The sequence below is a fragment of the Carettochelys insculpta genome, chromosome 1, assembly GCF_033958435.1.
Source record: "Carettochelys insculpta isolate YL-2023 chromosome 1, ASM3395843v1, whole genome shotgun sequence".
Classification (NCBI taxonomy): domain Eukaryota; kingdom Metazoa; phylum Chordata; order Testudines; family Carettochelyidae; genus Carettochelys; species Carettochelys insculpta.
In genome coordinates, this window is record NC_134137.1 from 109788906 (window position 1) to 109812333 (window position 23428).

Sequence of the window (23428 nt, forward strand, 5' to 3'; positions counted from 1 at the left end):
CCTTCTTTCTTCCAGTTGAGAGGCCATCCACTCACAAATCAGTTTGGAGTCAAGAAGTCCACCACTGGGACTGCACTGACATAGGTTTGCAGAGCCATTAATCGCATCTTACTGCAAAGAACTGTGACTCTTGGAAAAGGACATGAAACAGTGGATAGCTCTGTGGCAAGTTGATTGCTTAACTGTGGCAGGGCAATGGACGGCATGCATATTCCAGTTTTGACCGCAGGCCATCTTGGAACAATGTACGTCATTACAAAGTGGTATTTCTTTATGGTTTTGCAGGTGTTTGTTGATTGCCATGCTCATTTCACTGCCATCAAAGCAGCACGGTCAGGAAAGGTGCATGATGTATACATCTTCAGGAATATTGGTCAGGACAGAAAGCTGCATTCAGGTACTTTATTCCCAGACTAAAAGACTCCACTGGGGGATACTGAAATGTCCATAGTGATCCTAAGAGAGCTAGTGTATCTCTTACCTCCATGGACTATGAAGACTTACACAGGAAGCCTGGAAAGCAGCAAAGAAAACTTAACAATAGGCTGGGCAGATGCACAATGGCAACTGAATGTGTGTTTGGCAGATTAAAACCTTGTTGATGCAGCCTTTATGACAGGTTGGACCTAAATGAGGGAAATACTCCCACGGTCATAGCAGCCTACGGTGCACTGCATAATATTTGTAACACTAAGGATGAAAGTTTCCCCCAGGGTGGAACACAGAGGTAGCCTGCCTGACAGCTGATTTTAAGCAACCAGATATTAAAGCAGAGGAGTACTCCAGGGAGGCTATTTTATTCCAGGAGGCTTTGAGGGACCATTTTGATAATGAGGACCAGTAATAACTCTTTCCATAAAGTACTCTGCCATGTTTTGCCAGGTAAAAATCAATTTAGCAATTCCTTCCTGCAACTCCCCAGAATTTCTCTGTCAGCTGAATGAATTACCAGGTCAGATACCAGAGTCACTGGAACTGTGCACTGGGTAACTTTACTATCCATATCAGTGATGATTATTGTTTGTGTTGCAAAAATCCTTATTAATATGCATAATACGGACTCTTGTGTTCATCTAGCCTCCACGACAACCATGGAAATGTCCTATACAGTTTCTGGTTCTACTCATATACATGGGCACATTTTGTTTGTCTATGAGATTAGGTTGGATACAGCAGTAGTTATAAAAATGTTATCTTGGTCAGATCATCAGCCCTCTTTTTTCCTTTTACTATTGTGACAGAATCATTTTGATTGTCTGTTCTCAGAGTGCAACAGATCTGATTGGATTCTAAATCCTTGAAGAATAGTGCTGTCCAGTAATTTGTGGGAATACAGAACAAAGCACGTCGCTGTGTCTGCTTGATGATCTCCAAGGAGTGATGAACAAAGAGCAAATGTGCAGGCTGATCTTATTAAATCTCTCAGCAGTCTTTTCTACAGCTGACCACAGAAGTCTGTGAATGTGTTTACTCTGTTTGCTACTGCAAAAAGACTTTCCCCAAAATTCCATTCATTTATTTCAGACAGGACCCAGGAGATGGCTGTGATAGACAGTTTTTCAACCTTTCTGAGAGTTACATTTTACCCCATGAAATTTTTTTCCCATTTATCTCATTTGTATTAATTTTCATAAAGAAATACTGTGCTATTGTTAGCTTTAATACACACAGTTTTATATCAGTATGGTTCCAGTCCTGCATACGCTTAAGTACATGCACAATTTTATTCATATCCAGAAGGGGTAATTTACTTGTTATGTCAAAGTTATTAATGCGCTATTAAATACCCTTATATTTTTAGCTGTTTCCTCAATATAGTCATTCAGCAGATCAATTCAATTCTTAAATAGAGTAACATAATAGCTACTGTTATTTATTTGTGCTTATATAAGCTGATAATAATAAGCAAAACTAAATTTGGTGTTAGGGTCACTGTACCGGGCTTCGGGAATAAATGATGTATAGCACAGCAAAAAATAACTGCATTTTGGCTATGTTAGTCAAGCAGTATGTATGCATACTGATTATTTTCCTTTTCATGTGATGAAATGACAAGAACAAAATATGAACAAATCTTTAGAAATGATAAACAGATGTTTCATAAAGAAAATTCTTTCATAGCTTTTCAGTGCAAGAATCAGGCACTGAAGCTCCTCTACTTGCCATCGCCCAACAGGCAGCATAAGAGAAGGGGACATCGCACAAATATGGAACAGTGGTTTTCAAAGAGGTCTGAGTTTGTCTTGTCAGTGGGCTGTGGTCCTGAGGCTTGCCTCGGCTCCCTGCAATGGGGAATCCATGTTGGCTCTCCAGTGCCCCCAGCCAGGAGATTGGAACCCCAGCACCAGCTTCCTGCTGCAGGGGCGGGGAGAGCTCTGAGCCTCAAGGCCAGATCCAGCTTTCAGGAGGAAGTGGCTCTGCACACTGCCACTCCCCTCCCACTGCAGCTGCAGAAATGGCAGTGCTGGAAACCCCTCATGGGAGGCTTTCCGTGTTGTTCACATTGACCAAAATAGCACCCAATGGGAGCAGCAGGGGATGGTGCCTGGGAGTGGCATGGAGCCAAATAAGTGTCTTCCCATTATTCTCAACAACCTCCAACCCCTGCCCCCCTCCTGCACCCTGCGTCCCACCCAGCCCCTTGCCCTTAGCCCACTCCTGCACCCAAATTTTGAACAATCACCGTCCACTGCACCCCACCTAGTCACCAGACCCTGAATCCCCATTCCTATCCTGCTGTAGCCAGACATGAACCCCCCCATTTGGCCTTTTCTTCCTCTTCCCCCCCACTGGGAGAGACAGAGAGAGAAATAAGCAGGGGAGACAGGCAGCCTTTGATGTCCTGGGAACGCAGGTGTGCTGTCTCACCCAGCCTCTCTACTATACACAAAAACCAGACAGTGGATGGGCTAGCTAATGGCCGCCCTTCTGGCTGATCTCAGTAATTGACACGCCTTGATCACTTCCCCAGCCTTGATCACTTCCCCAGGAAGATTGGGGAACCCCGCCCATCACCTCCAAAGGTGCCCAATTGTCCACAATTCACAGGTGCGAATTGAGCCTTGCATCTTCCCTGGGAAACCTGGGGTTCTAACACTCTCCTCCCAATTGGCCACTTGAGACCAGGAAGAAGCGTACCTGACAAAAGCAGTATAAAGGGGCTTGGCAGACCACCACCCCCTTTGAGTTTCAATCACCTACACCTGCTGGCCAGGTCTGGAATTAACTCCCAAGACTGGGGACGCTTGGTTCGTATCTACTTCTTCCTGAGGGATTGAGAGAATTTGGGTCACACTGGATCTAGGAGGCAGGGGTACGAATGACACCTGTATTACACTTCTTTCCTATAGGAATTGAGGGAAAGACTCTGGTTTCACCAGGTCTAAGAGGCAGGGGTGAAAATCACACCTGCAACTTGACTTTCTTGTGTACACATTAATTGTATTAGTCTAAGCTAGTTAGTTTGTTTAAAACTTTTCTTAAGTTAAATTGTGTTGTTTCCCCTTTAAAAATCACGGGTACTAACTGTTTTGGGCTATAAACTGCTAAAACCATTAGCCTGTCACTCAAACTGCAGAAAGCCCTTACCTTACCTTTAAAACGCGTTTACCCCTTTGATCTATTAGAACACTGCGATCCTCCACTATCTTTTACACAGAACTGTAGAAAATTATTATCTTGCCTATCAAACCACAGGGGGTCCTCACCTTACCTTAATTGGCAAGCTGCGGTCAGCAATTACCTTCTGTAAACATTAGTAACCACGAGAAAAATCATTATCCCGTCACTCACTCGGCGGCCATCTTGGTTTCATTCATAAATTGAGAGGTCAGTTTAAAACCCCCTTTTACACGTGGCAGCCGCTTCTGTTGTAAAATGGCTGCCAGCGGTTTCCTATTAACTATTAGTAAAGTTATAAACAAAAATTCACAATTGTGGTACTTTCATCACTTGTCTTAGTTATATTGTTTCCATCTTTGTATAAATAAAAAGTAACTGTTAGAGCCTCTCTAAGTGTAATTTTCCTCTTGCTGCTGTACCCGAACTAAACACAAAACAAAGAACCCAGCCTGCCCTGGCTGCTTAGCATAGCTGCTGGTGTAGCATCACCCCCCCCGACTTTGTTGCCTCACCAGACCTTTAGCTGGCACCTGGGCATCAGCTCACACCTGCTCCCCAGCCCCCACCTCCCACATACTGAACCCCTCATTCTGGCCCCAACCCAGACCCTAGCCAACCCAGACCCTAGGGTGGCCCACAAAATCTACTTGCCCCAGGGCCCTTGAAGAGTTAATCTGACCTGTGGGATGCCATGAACCTCAATCCTCCCTCTTCTTCCATGGGGCTGGAGTGTGAGGGAAGTGAGGCATCCCAGTCAGTGGCACATCAGAGAAGGCTGGGTTTTTCATTTATTCTTTTTTTAGCTTCTCACCTTTGTGTGCCCCCTCAGCTGATTTTTCTGTTGGTCGGTGACCTCCCGCTCAAAAAAGGTTCCCTACCCCAGCCATAAATTGCGGAATTGCGGAGTTATTAACAGTGGTTTGTAACCTATCCTTTAAATCCACTTTGGTACCAAATGACTGGAAGACGGCCAATATAACACCAATATTTAAAAAAGGCTCTAGAGGAGATCCTGGCAATTATAGACCGATAAGTTTAACATCAGTACCAGGTAAATTAGTAGAAACACTAGTAAAGAGTAAAATTGCAAGGCACATAGAAGAGCACGAATTGTTGGGCAAAAGTCAGCATGGTTTCTGCAGAGGGAAGTCGTGTCTGTCTAATCTATTAGAATTCTTTGAAGGGGTTAATAAACATGCGGACAAGGGGCATCCAGTGGACATAATATACCTAGATTTCCAGAAAGCCTTTGACACGGTCCCACACCAAAGGCTTTTATGTAAATTAGGTGGTCATGGGATAGGAGGAAAGGTCCTTTCATGGATCGGGAATTGGTTAAAAGACAGAAAACAAAGGGTTGGAATAAATGGTAAATTTTCACAATGGAGGGGGGTAACTAGTGGTGTTCCCCAGGGCTCAGTCCTGGGACCGATCCTGTTCAACTTGTTCATCAATGATCTAGAAAATGAGGTAAGCAGTGAGGTGGCAAAGTTTGCAGATGACACCAAGTTGTTCAGGACAGTCAAAAGCAAAAGGGATTGTGAAGAACTACAAAAAGATCTCAGCAAACTGAGTGATTGGGCAGCAAAATGGCAAATGAAATTTAATGTGGGTAAGTGTAAGGTAATGCATGTTGGAAAAAATAACCCAAATTACACGTACTACATGATGGGGTCAAATTTAGCTACGACAGATCAGGAAAGGGATCTTGGAGTTATAGTGGATAGTTCTCTGAAGACATCCACGCAGTGTGCAGCGGCAGTTAGTAAGGCAAATAGGATGTTAGGAATTATTAAAAAAGGGATCGATAATAAGACAAAAGATATCATACTTCCCCTATATAAAACTATGGTACGCCCACATCTCGAGTACTGCGTGCAGATGTGGTCTCCTCACCTCAAAAAAGATATATTGGCATTAGAAAAGGTTCAGAAAAGGGCGACTAAGATGATTAGGGGCTTGGAAAGGGTCCCATATGGGGAGAGGCTAGAGAGACTGGGACTTTTCAGTTTGGAAAAGAGGCGATTGAGGGGCGATATGATAGAGGTATATAAAATCATGAATGGTGTGGAGAAAGTGAATATAGAAAAATTATTTACCTTTTCCCATAATACAAGAACTAGGGGACACCAAATGAAATTGATGGGTAGTAGGTTCAAAACTAATAAAAGGAAATTTTTCTTCACACAGCGCACAGTCAACCTGTGGAACTCCTTGCCCGAGGAGGCTGTGAAGGCCAGGACTCTATTAGGGTTTAAAAAAGAGCTTGATAAATTTTTGCAGGTCAGGTCCATAAATTGCTATTAGCCAGGGATAAAGTATGGTGCCCTAGCCTTCATAACAAGGGCAGGAGATGGATGGCAGGAGATAAATCACTTGTCTTCTGTTCTCTCTGGGGCACCTGGCATTGGCCACCGTCGGCAGATGGGATGCTGGGCTTGATGGACCTTTGGTCTGACCCAGTATGGCCATTCTTATGTTCTTATGTTCTTATGTTCTTATGTTCTAAATAAAGATGATGTTGAAACCTTTTGTTCTGGATATTAATTTTTAGTTTTAGTTTGGTAAACTAACATGATATGCGCAATATGATCTAAATATACATATCCTTATGTTATAGCTGAGTATTTACATTTTTATGCTCCAAAAGCCTAATATGAATAATTGAGTATTTAAGGTATTTAGAGATAAGCAAATTCATTTTGTCATCATGGACAGTTGAGCCGTGTCTACACGTGCCCCAAACTTCGAAATGGCCATGCAGATGGCCATTTCGAAGTTTACTAATGAAGCGCTGAAATGCATATTCAGCGCTTCATTAGCATGCGGGCGGCAGCGGCGCTTCGAAATTGACGCGCCTTGCCGCCGCGCGCCGCGTCCAGACGGGGCTCCTTTTTGAAAGGGCCCCGCCTACTTCAAAGTCCCATACTTTGAAGTAGGCGGGGCCCTTTCAAAAAGGAGCCCCGTCTGGACGCGGCGCGCGGCGGCAAGGCGCGTCAATTTCGAAGCGCCGCTGCCGCCCGCATGCTAATGAAGCGCTGAATATGCATTTCAGCGCTTCATTAGTAAACTTCGAAATGGCCATCTGCATGGCCATTTCGAAGTTTGGGGCACGTGTAGACGTAGCCTTGGCTGGCAGTCCATGGAAAAGTTTGCATTGAGCGGGATAGGCCACTGACCAACAGAGTTTGAGAACCACTGGCCTGGAGGCTTACTGAGACAGGCTTTGTATTTAAAGACCAAGCCCCTCCACTAACGCAGTGCACTGGGGAGAACTGGAAGTCCCCTCCTGATCTGTATGCAGCACTGTGGGTGACATCATACCTTTTCCACTTATCTAGGAACTGGACAAGAAAACTGCTACATGGGACTCCTAATAAGTAAGTAGTCGAGTCTTCTCGAAAGATGTGCAAAAAATTGTCCCTCTGAATAGCAGGGCAAACTCACTGCACCATAGGTGGTGCCGGAGCACACAAAGAACTACAATGAGGATGGGATGAAAAAAGTCTGACTAAAGCCTTCAGAATTACAAATCAGGAATTCTAGCCTCCTCAGCCAATCCTATATTAAGAAAAGAGGGTGCCATTTCCTAATCCATGGCTACTAAACCAACATTTTCCAAGATGCTCCAGTTCCCAGATGCGGGTACCAGAGGGGCTCATAAAGGGCTAGTGAAAGAAGACTGGGGCAGGAACTGAATGGGAGTGGAGGTGCAGAATCACAGGGGGAAAAGAGGTGCAGGGCCACCTGGAAATATGAAGAGGGGTGCAGAGCTACAGAGTTAAGGAGGATGGATGAATGGGAGCACAACGGAATAAGGAGAGTGTGTGTCTGACTGGGAGCGCAGGGACACATGGGGAGGGGGCAGATGTGCCTGACTGAATGTGGGTAGCAAGGGGTCAGTCAGGGCTTGAAGGGGGGAACCTCCCTTATGGTCCCTCCTCCCCTCAACTAAACCTGTTCCATTCTTTTCCCACCTGTATGCAACAGCCCTCCAAATTCACACCTAGCCTTCTTTCCAGAAATTATTTCCCTCTCCCTCCCTTCCTCCATTATCTTTGACTCTCCCCAGGCTTTGTGCTACTTCTGGCGAGGGTGAGGAGGGGTGGAGGATGGGAAACACGGTTCTGTACTGTAGTTTTAATGCATTATTACTCAGTGTTCTATATTAGTATGCCTAGTAAGGAATCTATTTGTAAAAATAATAAATAAATAAAACATTTTCTAAATCTTTTTTGTTTGCTGTATTCTTACAGACCTATTTGCTGACAGGTATTTTGAAATTAATAATCAAAAATAATTGAAATTGGTGTGATTATATTGTTATTCTGACAAACTGACATATACAGAATTCTGCAAAATTTGAAAATATTGTATGCAGAATTTTTATTTTTCAGTGCAGAATTCCCGTAGGTGTAAACAACGACATGCCTATGAGTCATTTGTCTTGTGTCGCTCCTGTCCTTGGCAGTAATAACAGTTGTGCAGAACTATTGTTGTGGATGACGGCAGGGCTGCTTCCCTACCATTTCCTGAGAAACACCACTTGCTAATTAGCACAGTAGTAGTTGTATTCTATTCTCACTTTTAGTGGGGGCTTAAGAACAAAACAAAACAAAACCAAAAACACTTCTCTCTGTACCAGGAATGATCATTCGGAATTTCTAGCTCTTCTGTTATTTATAATGATTATTTTTCCCTTCTGAAGCACTCTGATGTGTTTTTTACCTACAACCCTCTAGGCTGTCTCTCCCACTGCCAGATACTTAAGAAACTCCATAATTCCACTTTCACTAACAGCTTGGATTCCTTTCAGCTCACTTAGACCACCAAGCTGGTCCCATAACCCTGGCTCTAAATCCATATCTTTTGCTCATGTGCACATGGCTGAAAAGTGACAATCTCATAATCTACGAAGCATGTCTCCTTGTTCTGTTATTCCTGCGTTCAGTGGCTACAAGACATCCCAATGGGAACTTACATACTGGTCCATGCCCTACTTCTTCAAAACCATTTGTAACAGGTGCAAAACTAGCCCCCATTCCTGGGGGCCGGTTGCCCTCCCAAATCACACTCAGAGAGACTTCGAGTTGTGCAACACAAATATGAATTCAACTGGGTGATTAAGGGCTCCCTTGTGGTCTTCGTGCTGCTTGTATACTGGCTTCCTAGAGCGCTGTTCACAGGATTTCTTCCCTCTCTCTGAGTCTTGCAGGTTTTGATACTCCCTCAGGGGCAACTCTGCCTACACATATTCCTCTGTCAATTAGAACGTGGCTTCTACTGTGCTGGGCTGACGCCGCCGCACCCAGACATGCACGGTATCTGAGAGGCTGTGCACAAACTGCTTGAGGTTCACCTGATCCATAATCTGTCCCAGCACTTGGTACTGGGCCTCAACCGCTTCATAACCCAACCTGTCAATTTGTGTACGAAGGAGTTGGGCTGCACATCCCTGTCTATCAAGCTGCCAGAAACAACTGTTGGTATTTCTCACGTGAAGGACTCAGTCAGTCCAAGATGGCTGCCAAACTGTATCATAGTCTCTAGCTTGGACATCTGTCAGCGTCAAATATGCTGCTTGCAACTCCCCTACAAGATATGGGACTAGCGACAGGATGCAAATTGTCCTGTCCAACCTGGGGCCCAGGGACACACACTCAATAGGTTCCCAAAAAAAGCCCTGGGGGGATCATCAACAGGTGCTATTTTACAGAGGCTGAGCCCCAGAGGGCACAAACCATCTCTCCCATAGGACTCACCAGTTTCTGGAGGAGCTGCTGCTGTATCACTGCCTGCTCTTTAATAAAGACCTGTAAAGTTCATATTTACTCAGCCTGCCAAGCCAGGAGAGTCTGTCTCTCCTGCTGCTGGGACTGCAGAAAGGCATGCAGTCTCTTCTGAATCTCCCTTACTGTTGAACCAGTCACTGTAGGGAGCCTTCCCACCTCCAGGTCGCCAAACTATATCTCTGGCAGCTGATCATGGACAAGCCTCCACGTGTTCTCCTTGACTGAACCTGACAGGGCAGGGGATAATGACTGATCATGTGACCCATCCACTAGCCCATGCCCAACCCTTCAACTGGGAGGCGGACAACTAGGCATAGATGGGACTGGACAGCAGCAAAGTCCAATGCTGGACTACTTTAGACCCTGTTCAAGACATTTAGCTTTAGACCGAGTTTAAGACATTTAGCTACATTAAAAAATACAGGGTTACACATTTGTATATTTGAACTCCCCCGTATTAAAGCAGTATCTGCTTCGGTTGCAGTGAGCATGAGAAAAAAGATTTTAAATCCTTGAGATAAAAATAATGGTCCCCTTTTTAATATATTAAATCTCACCTTTCACTTTACACAAAATAAAATAAATATGAGCTTCAGTATCAAAATGTCATGGGGTCTCAGAATTTAATTCTTGACTTCAGTCATATAGGCTACATCTATACTAGCCCAAAACCTCGAAATGGCCATGCAAATTTCAAAATTTCTAAATGGCCATGCAAATGGCCATTTTGAAGTTTACTAATGAAGCACTGAAATACATATTCAGCACCTCATTAGCATGCGGGCAGCCGTGGCACTTCAAAATTGACGCGGTTCGTCCAGATGGGGCTCCATTTCGAAAGGACCCCAGCAACTTCGAAATCCCCTTATTCCTATCTGCTGCTAGGAATAAGGGATATCGAAGTTGCCAGGGTCCTTTCAAAAAGCAGCCCCGTCTGGACAAGCCATGCGGCGGCGAGCCACATCAATTTCGAAGTGCCGCGGTCGCCCGCATGCTAATGAGGCGCTGAATATGTATTTCAGTGCTTCATTAGTAAAATTTGAAATGACTATTTGTATGGCCATTTAGAAATTTTGGGCTAGTGTAGACACAGCCATAGAGTCATATTTTGTATTTGAAGCTGCTGTTTATGAGAAAGGAAAAAAAAGATTTTGTACCCAATTTGAATGCCCTAAAATACATGTTTTGATTTTGAAGCAGATATTCTTGATTACCCAAATTTGTGCAGCTCTCTTTGTTAGCCGAATACAGCTGTTGATGGGAAACAACAAGGGCATGCACTCAGATGTAGAGTAGCCTGCTAATTTTTACCTTCCGAGAAAGAATATATATTAACTGATAAGAGTCCAGAAGGGAATTGCCTAAGTATTTTCTAGTGCTTACAGTTTAAACTGAAAACAGGCAAGGTACAAGAAGGCAGGTATAAATCCCAATAGAGAACAAATTCCACAAGTCATTTTAAGAGGCTGAGTTCTTTATGGATTATGTTGAATGGTGGTACCTCTGCACTGTGTTTGAAGAAATTACTTGCATCTCAGGACGTAACAATTAATGGGTAGGCACTAACAGGCCTCCTGATAGGGGAGACAAGGGGATAATTGCACAGGGTCTGGCATTTGAAAGGGACCCAGACCTTCTGGCCACTGCTGCTGCTACTGTGGCAACAACCAGAACACTGGGTCTCTTTGAAATGCTGCAGGAGTACTACTCCACCATTCCACATGGCTCTGAGGGCTGGGGGGAGTGCCTAGTGCCATGCTCCCGGCAGCGCTAAGGGCTGACTACCCTCAGCCTTGTTCCTTTTGTCCGTGGCACCGTCTCTTCAGGGGGTGTGGAGCTGGACCTCCCCACACCTTGCTCCCAGGCCCACAGTGGCTGTCAGCCCCACTGAGGGCTAAACATACCTTCAGAACAGGTCTCACTTGCTCCATAACAATTTAAATGTCTCTCTCCTATGCCCTACTCCCTTCCGCAGAAGTACAATCTCCACCTGACTCCCCTACCACAACCACCAATCCCTGTGTTTGCCATCCACCAAAAAATGAGAAGCGTAAGCATTCCCACGTTCTGCTATGATCCCGTGGATTAATGCTGGAAGGCAGAAAAAGTTGGAGGAGAGACAGTTCTGGATAGCGGGAATAAGAGAAGACACACTACGGAAGTGGTTCTCTGTAAAAGTTAATTATAAAGGGTTTTGGCAGGCAGTGACTCAGCTGATATGGAGTAAAGGGAAAAAGCTGAGATGGTCAGGTCCATGCAGAATTAGAGTACAGTGAAAAAAATTGAAATTAAAAATTCTTGCAACAATTTTTTTGACCATTTACAACACACTTTTTTCGAGCTTGTACTCATCCAAGTTTAGAATCACTAACTGGTTTTCCTGCAAATTACTCTGAGGACCTCTTAATACTGTATGATCCTGGCTTCCTATGACAGTTTCAGTTAAATTCACATACACCATACAGAACTTTGTCAGTGGCAGGCAACAGGTCTAGAGTTCTCTTCCCCAAACTATCAGGATATCTGTTAATCTCATCACTTCCAGAACCACTCGGCAGGCTGGTTTTGCTAAGTAAGTCCAAACAGAACACAAACGCTCAAGTAAGGTCCCGCACCCCTTTTTTCTGGGCAAGGAAGACACCAAAGCCCCAAAGTGATAAAAACTCCTTAGAAACAGAGATTTTGCTACTTTCTGCCAGCTAGGAAGGGGAAGGATACCTCCTTCCTGTCGGCCGTGGAGAAACAGGAGGATCAGAGAAGGACCTATCTGCCCGTAAGCAGTGTGGCTTATATGCATTTTCCAATACAACAATCCATCCATGTGATCTGCAACTGCAGTTTCCAGTTCTAAAGGGCCATAACAGATACACAGGGGTGTACACATGTACCATAAGGCCCACTGCCCTGTTATAAAAAAAAGGTAAATTAAATTTCTTGGTTCTACCCCCCTGCCGCACCATGCCAGCCCCTTCCCAACCCTAAGCGTGGCCCAGCCCAGCCCAGCCCCCCAATGGACACACACCCTCTCCACATCGGGCCAGCCCCATGTCCTCCCTGGCCACCATGGGACCCAGCCCAGCCCCCAACAGAACCCCTCTCCCGGCCAATGAAGGGCCTGGCCCTTACCCTTTGGATATGTATTACAACAGGTTTCTGTCTCGAACTTTCTTCCAGCCTAACATCCGTTTGCAAGCAGAGCTGCAACAGGGCTTCTAGTACTATGTAATAGCCATGTTCTCCTCAGATTCTGGCCAACCTGTCTCTCAATTTGTTTACTCCACCCTAACGAAAATTTAAAACGAAAGAAACACTTTATATGGATTTCATGGTCTCAAGCATCAAATCCATGGGCTTCTGTCTGAGACATCCATTGAAAAGTGCACTTACACAGCTGTCCCAGCTTTTTAAGTTGGTAGTTTTATCAGAATGTTAACACGGTACCCATTTTCCACAACAAAACCATAAAGACCAAACGATAAAAAAAGCAAGACCTCTGTCATGTCTGACTGGATAAAAGTGGTTTGACATTATCACGAGGTATGTAAGTCCTGAGCACCAAAAGAGTTGCACACACTAAAGCAGGAGTGAGTAAAATTTTACATCAGGCCCCCACTTTTCATCCCTGCACTTAGCAGGGTCCCCTGCCCGACAAGCTGTCTAACGTAATCCAAACTGTCAGAAATTTCAGTTATGTTCATATGAAAAAAATAAAATAAAACCTTTCGGCAGGTGTGAGAAAATAAGTCTGTAAAATGTAAAAACTTTACTAATTGGTATATAAATGTGAATGCACAGACATAAAACAGTAACAGATTTCAACATTTAATGAGACGGATGAGCCTGAGACTCAGCAGCCAATCATGCTGGGCCCCCCTTATGAAATTTCACACTTCCCCAAGGGGCCCACCTCCCCCCACTTTGCATACTCCTGCACTACGGCACCCTAAAAAAGGACCTTTGTTTGGAATTATGTCAGATAGATGACAAGCTCTCCTTCTGAGTTACAACGTTTACAGGACAATTTTCTATCTCACATATATTTCAACTTTTCCTTTTGGAATGTAGAATGAGTGTGAAAACTGTTGATACTGAACATAAATATTTTCAATTGTCTGAATGGTGTTTTAAAAGATCTTATTTTCTATTTTCTAAAGTGTTTGGTATATTTAACACATGCCTACACCACCATTCAGTTTAGAAGACATCTGTTAACACACTTTATGAATTTTTCTTACAAAACATACTGATGTGGTTAAGTCACACACTCAATATATTCATGAGCACATCAGAGAACAGAATGTGCAGTATGTAAAAATCATTAAAATGAATGATTTACATACACAGTCCCATGCAACTACTAAAATAGGGAAACTTTTATACCGTAAAATATAAAATGCATTTGTAAAAGAAAAGCTTTGTAATAGCAAACACCTTAGCCTCTCCATTAAAATGTATGCTTATTTTTAATAATTGATTTCCATTATCAAAAGTATATTTAAATACTTAGCTCATCATTGAGGAAATATTTTTCTACAGCTAATACTAACTAAGTAATTTATCTGAGGAAGTGTTTAATCAGCACCTAATTTTAACTTAATTAAAATGTTTAGTTAAAAGCCAGTTAGTCATGAAATTAACCTATAATTACTAAAATCACATAACAAAGCAAGCAGTCCTGTAGCACCTTAAAGACTAGCAATTTTATTTAGTAGGTAATGAGCTTTCATAGGTAAGACCCACTTCATCAATGATGTACGGAGCAGAACTGAGAAATCCAGGAAATATAAAACAAGGAGTTGGGGGGCAGGAGGAGAAAAAGAAAGGGAGGGGGGGAAGAAAAAAGAGAAAAACAAAAGAAAATGGGGCGGAATTATGTATCATGAAGAGGACCACTGAGAAGAGGAAATTAAGTTAAGTGGGATGTCTGCCATTCCTGCGAATATCAAAGGTGTGGAAATTGTCCTTGTAATGAGTAAGATAATTGAGATCCTTGTTGAGTCCCAGATTAAAAGTATCAAACTTGCAAATGAAGACACAGATTAGCACAGCTACACCTCTGAGACTAAAATCACATACTTCTTGAAATGATCTATTGGAAACAAATTTAAGAAATTTGCTTAACTGTCCGTGTTTTTAGACTATGGCTCATGATAGGATTGCATAGAAATATATGCCAACACCGTGCAATTTAAAAATTCAATGCATAGTTAAGTACATAATAAGCTAGTATAACATACAATAAGAATATATCAAAGAACCAAATTCAGTTGGTAGAATTCTTCTCTCAACTACACTGCATGTATACAAAAGTTCTTCTGTTAACTTCAGTGTTACCGAGACCACAATTGTGGCCCCATTACTGTATATTCAAACAGACAATTAACCTTTTTTCTCTCCTGTAACAATTTATTTTAACATATTTCTATTCAATGACCACAGAATCATAGAACAATAGAGCTGGAAGAGACCTAAAAAACCCATCAAGTCCAGTCCCCTGCCCTAAGCAAGACCAAACCCATCCAAACAGCCCAGCCAGGGCTTTGTCAAGGTGAGACTTAAACACCTCCAGGGATGGAGATTCCACTACTTCCCTGGGTAGACCATTCCAGTGCTTCACCACACTCCTAGTGAAAAAGCTTTTCCTAATGTTCAACCTGGACCTTCCCAACCGCAACTTGAGACCATTGTTCCGTGTTCTGCCATCCGTGACCACTGTGAACAGCCTCTCTCCAGCCTCTTTGCAACCTCCCTTCAGTAAGTTGAAGGCTGTTATCAAGTCCCCCCTCAGTCTTCTCTTCTGCAGACTAAACAGTCCCAATTCCCTCAACCTTCCTTCATAAATCATATGCTCCAGCCCCCTAATTATTTTGGTCACCCTCCGCTGGACCCTCTCCAGTGTATCCACATCCTTCCTATAACTGGGGGCCCAGAAATGGACACAGTAGTCCAGATGCAGCCTCACCAAAGCCGAATAAAGAGGAACAATCACTTCTCTGGATCTACCAGCAGTGCTCCTCTTGATGCAACCTAATATGCCATTAGCCTTCTTGGTTACAACAGCACACTGTTGACTCATGTCCAGCTTCTCGTCCACTACAACTCCCAGTTCCTTTTCTGCAGAACTACTACTGAGCCAGTCGGACCCCAGCCTGTAACAATGCTTGGATTTTTCCGGCCCACGTGCAGGACTCTCCACTTGTCCTTATTTAACCTCATCAGATTTCTTGCAGCCCAGTCTTCCAATTTGTTTAAGTCACTCTGGACCCTATCCCTACCCTGCAGCATATCTACCTCTCCCACTAGCTTAGTGCCATCCGCAAACTTGCTGAGGGTGCAATCCAACCCTTCATCCAGGTCATTGATAAATATGTTGAACAGAACAGGACCCAGAACTGAACCTTGGGGCACTCCACTAGAAACTGACCACCATCCCGACATCGAGCCGTTGATCACTACCCGCTGGGCCTACCCTTCTAGCCAGCTTTCTATCCATCTTACCGTCCATTTATCCAATCCACATTCCTTTAACTTGCTGACAAGAATATTGTAGGAGACCGTACCAAAAGCTTTGCTGAAGTCAAGATGCAATAACGTTCACTGCAATTCTTGGTTTGGTGAAACATAATCAACATAAAAATTAAAAGTGGCAAATCTTCCCAACTCTATATGCTAGTGAAAAGTCAATTGTTTTGCTCCATTGTCACTGACAGGATAAATTCATCCAAAGCACAGGGGCATGCTCTAGGAGCATTCAGGGGGCACACTATGGCCCATGTCTGTTCTCCCGGGTACACAGGCAGGCAGAATCACCCAGCTATACTCATAGCCACGTCTGATCGCTCCAGCTGCCAGCCCCATGCCTGGGTCTCCACTCCCAACTTCATCCATGCCCAGGGCCACTCCCATAAAACTAGTGAGTGTGTGGCAAGCTAATATGCTGTAGAGTCACTCCATGGCCTGTCATATACTAATTAGCCATGCACACAAGCTTTAAGTTCCCACAACTAAAAGTATATTTAAATACTTAGCTCATGATTAAGGAAACACATTTTTGTATAGCTAACACTAACTGGGTAACTTGTTTGACAAAGACTTTAATCAACAACTAAATTTGACCGCTTTCATGAACCTGCTTCACTGTCTGTTAGCCTCCTAGACTGTGACCTTTTTGAGAGAGTTACTGAGCCTGCCGTTACGTCAGGAAGCTCCTAGAATATCATGGGTTCCACCAGAGGAAAAATACCACTATAAATAAGCAGCAGCAGAGCAGGTCAAGCAGTGCATTCAGGAAAAAAAGGGTTTCTCATTTATTCTTCTTCTTCAAAAGAATCCCTTTAACCCAGTATTCAAAAAGCACTATTAGTTAGTCTTAACAACTATTTCATGTAAAAATTACATTGTAATATGATTTGTATGACACAGGCTATGCAAAATAATAGTCCAGTCCTTTAGCATATGATTATTCCTTACTCTCAAGAGTAGTGCCATTAAAGCCAATTGGACTATTAATTTAAGTAAAGGTTTCAGGCTTTCCCTACAGACATGTAGATAAACTCCAAAGCACTGTTATGAGAGAAAATGCTGCCATATTTTAACTATACAAACTAATCAACTTCATTGTAGAAGAGATTTATATTTGATATTTTTATGTTTTACCTTAGTTTTAATTCAACAAAGGAAGAACAAAATGTACTTTGTACAAATTTAAAAAGACTGTAGAATCCTAGAATCATAGGGTAGAAAGAGACCTCAGGAGGCCATCAAGTACAAAGCACGACCAATCCCAATTCAATATTGCAAACAGGATTTTGTCCAGCCAGGACTTAAAGCTCTCCAGGGAGGTATCAGAGAGGTAGCCGTGTTAGTCTGTAACTTCGAGAACAAGAAGTCTTGTGGCACTTTATAGACTAACAGATATTTTGCAGCATAAGTTTTCGTGGGCAAAGACCCACGTCATCAGATGCATGAGTAGGGGGTGGTTTCAGAGGAGTATTTAAAGAGTGGAGTTCCAGTCAAAGGGAGGGCCAGAGCTGATAAGGTCTATTCAGCAAGGTGGAAATGGACCAGTATCAATAGTACTTATCAAAAGGGGAAAAAATACGTTAGATCAGACAGGGGGATGTGAGCCTTTGTCAGAGTCTAATGGGGAGATATTAACACCCAGAGCAGAGAAGCTGCCTTTGTAAGCTGTGAGCCACTCCCAGTCTCTGTTTAATCCTTGGTTAATGGAGTTAATGGAGAGGAGAACAGATTTATAAAATCTGCAGATAACACCAACCTCAAAAGGGTGGCTAGCACTTTTGAAGACAGCATTACAATTCAAAATTACCTTAAAAAGTTGGAAGATTGGTCTGAATCCAATAAGATGAAATTCAATAAAGACATGCATGAGGTACTACAAAAGGAAAAGAAAATCAAATACAGAAATTCAAAATGGGGAATAACTGCCTAGGCATCACTACTGCTGAAAAGGATCTGGTGGTTATAGCATGGTATCCTGGGCCACACCACTTCCCACCGCTCCCATTGGCCAGGAACAGAGATCCACAGCCAACTGGAGCTGCAAGTGGCCATTCCTATGGACTGGTAAGTAAATAAAGCACCAGCAGACCACAAGGGGCTAACCCTGGCAAACTGCATCTGGCCTGTGGGACACTAATTGCCTACCGCCATTACAGGGGATCACACACTAAATCAGTCAACAATGAGATGCCATTGCAAAGAAGGCTAACATAATTCTGTGGCATATTAAAAGGAGCATTGTACATAAGACACTGGAGGTAAATGTGAACAAACTGGAGAGTACCCAGAGGAAAGCAAGAATAAAAAAAAAAAAGATTTAGAAAACTTGACCTATACGAAAGGTTAAAAAACAGAAAGGTTTAGTCTTCAGAAAAGACAACAAAGGGAGGAACTGATAACAGATTTCAAAATATGTTACAAAGAGGACTGTGATCTCCACGTCCACTGAAGGTAGGAAAAACAGTAATGGGCTCAGTCTGCAGCAGGTGGGATTTAGGTTAGATATTCAGAAAAAACAAGTATAGTTAAGCACTACATTGGGCTTCCAAGGAAGGATTCTAGATTCTGGAATCCCTATCACCAGAGGTTTTTAAGAAGAGGTTGGCCAAACACCTGTCAGGAGTGGTCTTGTTGTAACTCTCTCAGCGCGACAGGCTGGTTTACACAACCTCGCAAGGTCTTTTCCAGCTCAACACTTATACTTTTATTGTTGGGCTTCTGGCCTTTCTCCTCAGCCCACGAAGGACTAAACACCACACCTGTATTTCTTATCTCAAGGCAGGAACTACTAATTTAAACAAAAAATGCCAAGAGTAATTTGAAACAATTCTATTCCCTTCACCAACACATGCTGCAGAGACTTTTCATTCTGTGCTGCTCTCTGCTCCAGAACCAGTCCCAGAATCCAACCTTCCTCCTGCAGCAATCCTTCCAACTGAGTTCTGCCAGCACTTACTAGGCATCACCTGATCTCATTCCAGTTTAAAGAGATAGACTGTCTTGTTACAAGTACCATGTCTTAAGGCCCATACAATACAGTCAACTCTTTCATATCCAGCAGCCATGGGACCAGGGAGGTTGCTTGATATTCAAATATCCTGAATAATAGAGAGGTGTACCAAACAATGCAAAACACTAAAGAAAAACAAGATTAGCTATTAAAAAACAAACAGAAGTGTATGCCGAGTACTTTACTTACCAACAACAGTAGTACTGCATGCTACGAACTTACAGTAGACCCTTGATTTACCTGAGGGTTCCATTCCCACGAACCCTCACGTAACCCGCAAATCTCACATAAGTTGGGGCGGCTTTTTCCCCGGTGAAATGTACGTTCTCAAGCGGGGAAGCAGCAGGAGCATCTGGAGATCCTTTAGCAAGGTAAGTCCTGGGGTGGGAGGGGGGCAGTTGGGGACAGTTAAGCCTGGTGGTGGGTTGGGACTGTGGGAGGGGGAGAGGGATGTTCAGCTTGGGGTAGGTTAGGGCTGTCGGGGGGGATGGAGTTGAGCAAAAGCCGCGCATGGGGGTAATGAGCTGGAACCCAGCCCGAGTGGTGAGCTGGGCCGTGGGGGATTTGAACCAGGACCGGGGGGGCATTAAGTGGGGTGGGGGGATGGAACTGGAACTGTGCACAGGGGAGTTGAACCAGTGTGGGGTATAACTGGAGCTGCACATGGGGGGGGCTGAACCGGGGCGGGAGGGTTGAACTGGAGTCATGCGCGGGGGGTTGAACCCGGGCAGGCCGTTGAACTGAGCCGCGTGCCGGAGGTTTGAACCAGGGCTGGGGAGGGGCGGCGGTTGAACTGGGGGCAGAGGATGGAACCGGAGCTGCATGTAGACGAGTTTGAACCAGGCCAGGGTGTGGGGGAGGAGTGTTGAACTGGAGCCATGAATGAGGGGTGGTGATCGAGAGCCAGAGCTGGACACGGTGGTAGGGAGTGAGCCAGAGCCATGCGTGGGTGGTGAGTGGGGCTGGGGGTGCTGAGATGGGGCCGTGTGGGCTGGAAGGCTGCGCCAGGACCGGGGGGGAGCAGTGTTTTGAGTTGCATTTAACTTGTGTTAATGCACATTAAGTGCAACTCAAAATCACACATTTTGAGGGCTTACTGTATAGTGTATTTGCTATATTTATTTTTGTATTGATGTTCACTATTCTGTACTTATAGAAAAACTAACTAAAATTTACTTATGGTTAAAATGCTGGTTATTTGAGAGTTCTGGATGATAGAATGCCGGATATGAGAGAGTTTACTGTACTGATATAGCTACACTATTTATTTGTAAAAGACACATACTATTGTTACTTATAATCTATATGAAGCCACGATGATTCCCTCAGTCCACAGTACCTATAGATTTTGACACTTTTACTTCTCTTATGTGTGTTTAACTAGAAGGCTAGAATAAAATCAGAGAAAAATATGTCATAAAGGGGTGAGTACGCTGTACATATATGGAGTTTGGAGCTCTCTACAGATTTATATTTTCCAATATCGTAAGTAACTCTCTAGGCAGGCACAATTAGACTATTCCAGAATCATTAACAAAACTGCTCAATAGTAAAAGTTTGTACACAAAGTTGTTGAACAGAAAAAGCAAATATCTGCAGAAAAATGTAACATCTTTCACACAGCTTCCGTAAAAATTGTCATATAAGATATCCATCCTATTTTAATCAAGTAAATGCCTAATAAAGATAAAATAAAACATTATTTGACTAAACATTTTCATAAAACTCCAACTGATATATATGTGGCCCTTAGAATACTTTCTTCTTGCATTCTTGGAACAAGAAACAATTGCTCAGATCACCAATAAAACTTGCTAATATGAAATACTGAATAAGTATATCAGCCTAATATTTTTTAAAATTAAATATATACCAGACACACATCGTAGTTACTATATCTTTTGCTCATTTTACATGACACGCTATTTCATAAACTGCAAACTTCCATACAGAAAGAAAGTGAAATGGTTAAAACGTCAGTAGAACAGAATCAAATGCATTTTCCTGTGTAAATGATGAAAACATTTTTAAAAGCTCACCTTGACTATCCCACGGATATGCATTTTTGCTATCATTTCTGCAGTGTAGAGAAACATCAGCAAAGTATCTAGAGCAAACGTCAAATATTGAAGAGGAGGATAATGCTCAAAGGTCTTTGGGGTGTTCATACAAACAGAAATAACACTGATGATGGCGCAGATGCGTAGCAATGAGTGAACCCACTGAAAAATGAAGGGTTACAACTTAGTGTTTAATGTCTATAACTCATCTTGACACAATTTCATGCATGATTTTTCAACGGCAATTGTCCAGCTTCGTATGCTCTTCCTGCCTACCCGAAAAAAGAGACATTTCAGATTCTTCTTAAATAACAGCATACAAGTGATTTGGCTCACTGAGGGTCATGTATTCTAGAAGACTAAATACTATTTCAATCTCTGTGAATTTAGGAATGCATGTCAATAATATTGTATTTTACGTTTCTGTAATTAATCTTTGACTATGTTCTAATACTCAATAGTGACAATCTATGAAAATTAGTATGAGTAACTAATGCACAGGTGTTCTCTTATGAATGATTTCAAGCTGAAACACTGAAGCACAGCTGAAAAGATCTAGCATCTATAATGCAAACAAGCAGACAGTTGTCTGCTACAAAAGGAATTGTCCATATTAATTTATTTCAGATTATTTATCTTGTTGCTTTTAAAATAAGCATTTCCCTAAATTTCATCTTATGCTTTTCCCAAGAATTATCATAAAAATAAGAATGCTTCAGAAAACTGAAAAATTATGGATCCAGTCAAGTAAATTATAATTTATACTTATAATATTTATTTTTAAAATACTGTGTTTGTATGAAAAAATCCCATTTTTCATACAAACACAGTATTTTGAAAATAAATATTATAAGTATAAATTATAATTTACTTGACTGCATCCATAATTTTTCAGTTTTCTGAAGCATTCTTATTTTTATGATAATTCTTGGGAAAAGCATAAGATGAAATTTAGGGAAATGCTTACATACTGTATATACTACTGAAAATGTCAGTCCTAACATGAAGATAAACTTTCATCATGTTGAAGCTACTTTTGCTTCTGTATCAACTGATATCCCTGGTGACACATATTAATTGGTCCAAGGATATACAGACAGTTTTTGAAGTAGATTAAAATGAGCGACCTAAACACCAGGCTTACAGTTACAAAGAGGGCATACCCAGATTAAGGGAGCAACACTTTTCAAATACTAACCATCCTCCTCAATATTAAAAGACCTTCTCACAAGATTGTCCTTGTGGCCTCATTTTATAAATCTAGTTTGTAATTTCAATCAGTGCTAGCAATCAAAGCTATATGAAAGGTATAAGGAGAGAAGGGGAAATTTTTTAAAAAATCCTTGAATAAATTACTTGACAATTATTGTTTCACTGTCCTCAACAGTTTCCGACAACTGACAGAAAAATTATCAAATAAATAATGGAAATATTACCTGTTTGCAGGGCACTTGTAACTAATTCACTTCTGATTAAAAGTGTATCTGTAAAATGCAATATTTAACTTGTAGTTGGTGGGTAGTGTAAAATAAACTTACTGGTTTGTTAATCCACAGGATGTCTGCATTGTCTGACAAAGATTCATCAGGGCCAAAGTCTGTAACTGGCTGGGCTTCCACACGTGAGCTTTGTTTCCTTTTGAGCATTCTGAAGTTATCTCTGGCGATCTAGAACAGAGAAGCCCCCTTGGAAAGATAAGAAAGAAATTGGTTATATAACCGATTTAAAAAACCCTATTGGAACAGCTTCTTAAACTGAAAACATTTGTCCCTAGGCCTACATCGCTGGTCAGTGGAGTACCTACATAATAAACTTAAAGCGAATCACTTCAGGTTTTACACAGAAATAGGCAAGTATAATAATTTTAAAAATCCCAGTGGGGCAAACAATTACCAGTTTTGCTCCCACCGGCAAGGAAGAACAGAGTTCCATTCACAGGCTGAAAACAAAATCTTGATAGGGCTCATCTGACTCTTATTGACATTAATGCCAATGCTCCCATTGACTTCAATGGAGCAGGAAGAGTATGAGTAAACGGGTTAATGCGGAAGTTAATAGACTGAGACAGATGTTCCTGTTCATTACTGATAAAAAGAGCCTTAATGCTATTGTTGTTCTGTCTTTTATTGGTGTTTGTTCAGTCTTTCTTACTGTACATAAAATTTCCGACTCATTAGTCAGCCAGTCACACAGTTCATTCTTGTCCATGTGTATGGACAGCTGTGGGCACTGGCGAGAGCAGTCTCCCTCTTGTGCAAGGTTAGGGAAAATCAGAAGCCTGCTAACTACCAGAGCATAGAGACTAGCTCCTTTGAACACATTAGGGATGTGAAACACCCTTCAGTGGGCTGCGAAGTAGGGAAAAAGAGGCTGCTCCATAGCCCCACCCATCCCACACCCCTGACTCTGCGACCCACAGACCT

The 23428-nt window shown here is 42.5% G+C and overlaps 1 protein-coding gene across 4 annotated transcripts in view; it reads right to left on the bottom strand.

Moving 5' to 3' along the window:
• Window positions 1-23428, bottom strand: part of NALCN (sodium leak channel, non-selective) — a 398131-nt gene that overhangs the window by 354974 nt on the left and 19729 nt on the right. For 3 of the 4 annotated variants that reach the window (XM_074983150.1, XM_074983148.1, XM_074983149.1), the window contains exons 2-3: window positions 22544-22690; window positions 20985-21167 (exon numbers count right to left, since the gene is read on the bottom strand). In XM_074983150.1, the coding sequence (XP_074839251.1) occupies window positions 20985-21167; window positions 22544-22651 (291 nt within the window). In that variant the 5' untranslated portion in view covers window positions 22652-22690. Of the gene's footprint in view, window positions 1-17742; window positions 17787-20984; window positions 21168-22543; window positions 22691-23428 lie in introns of those variants that run through there. The other variant, XM_074983151.1, reaches the window with a different exon arrangement.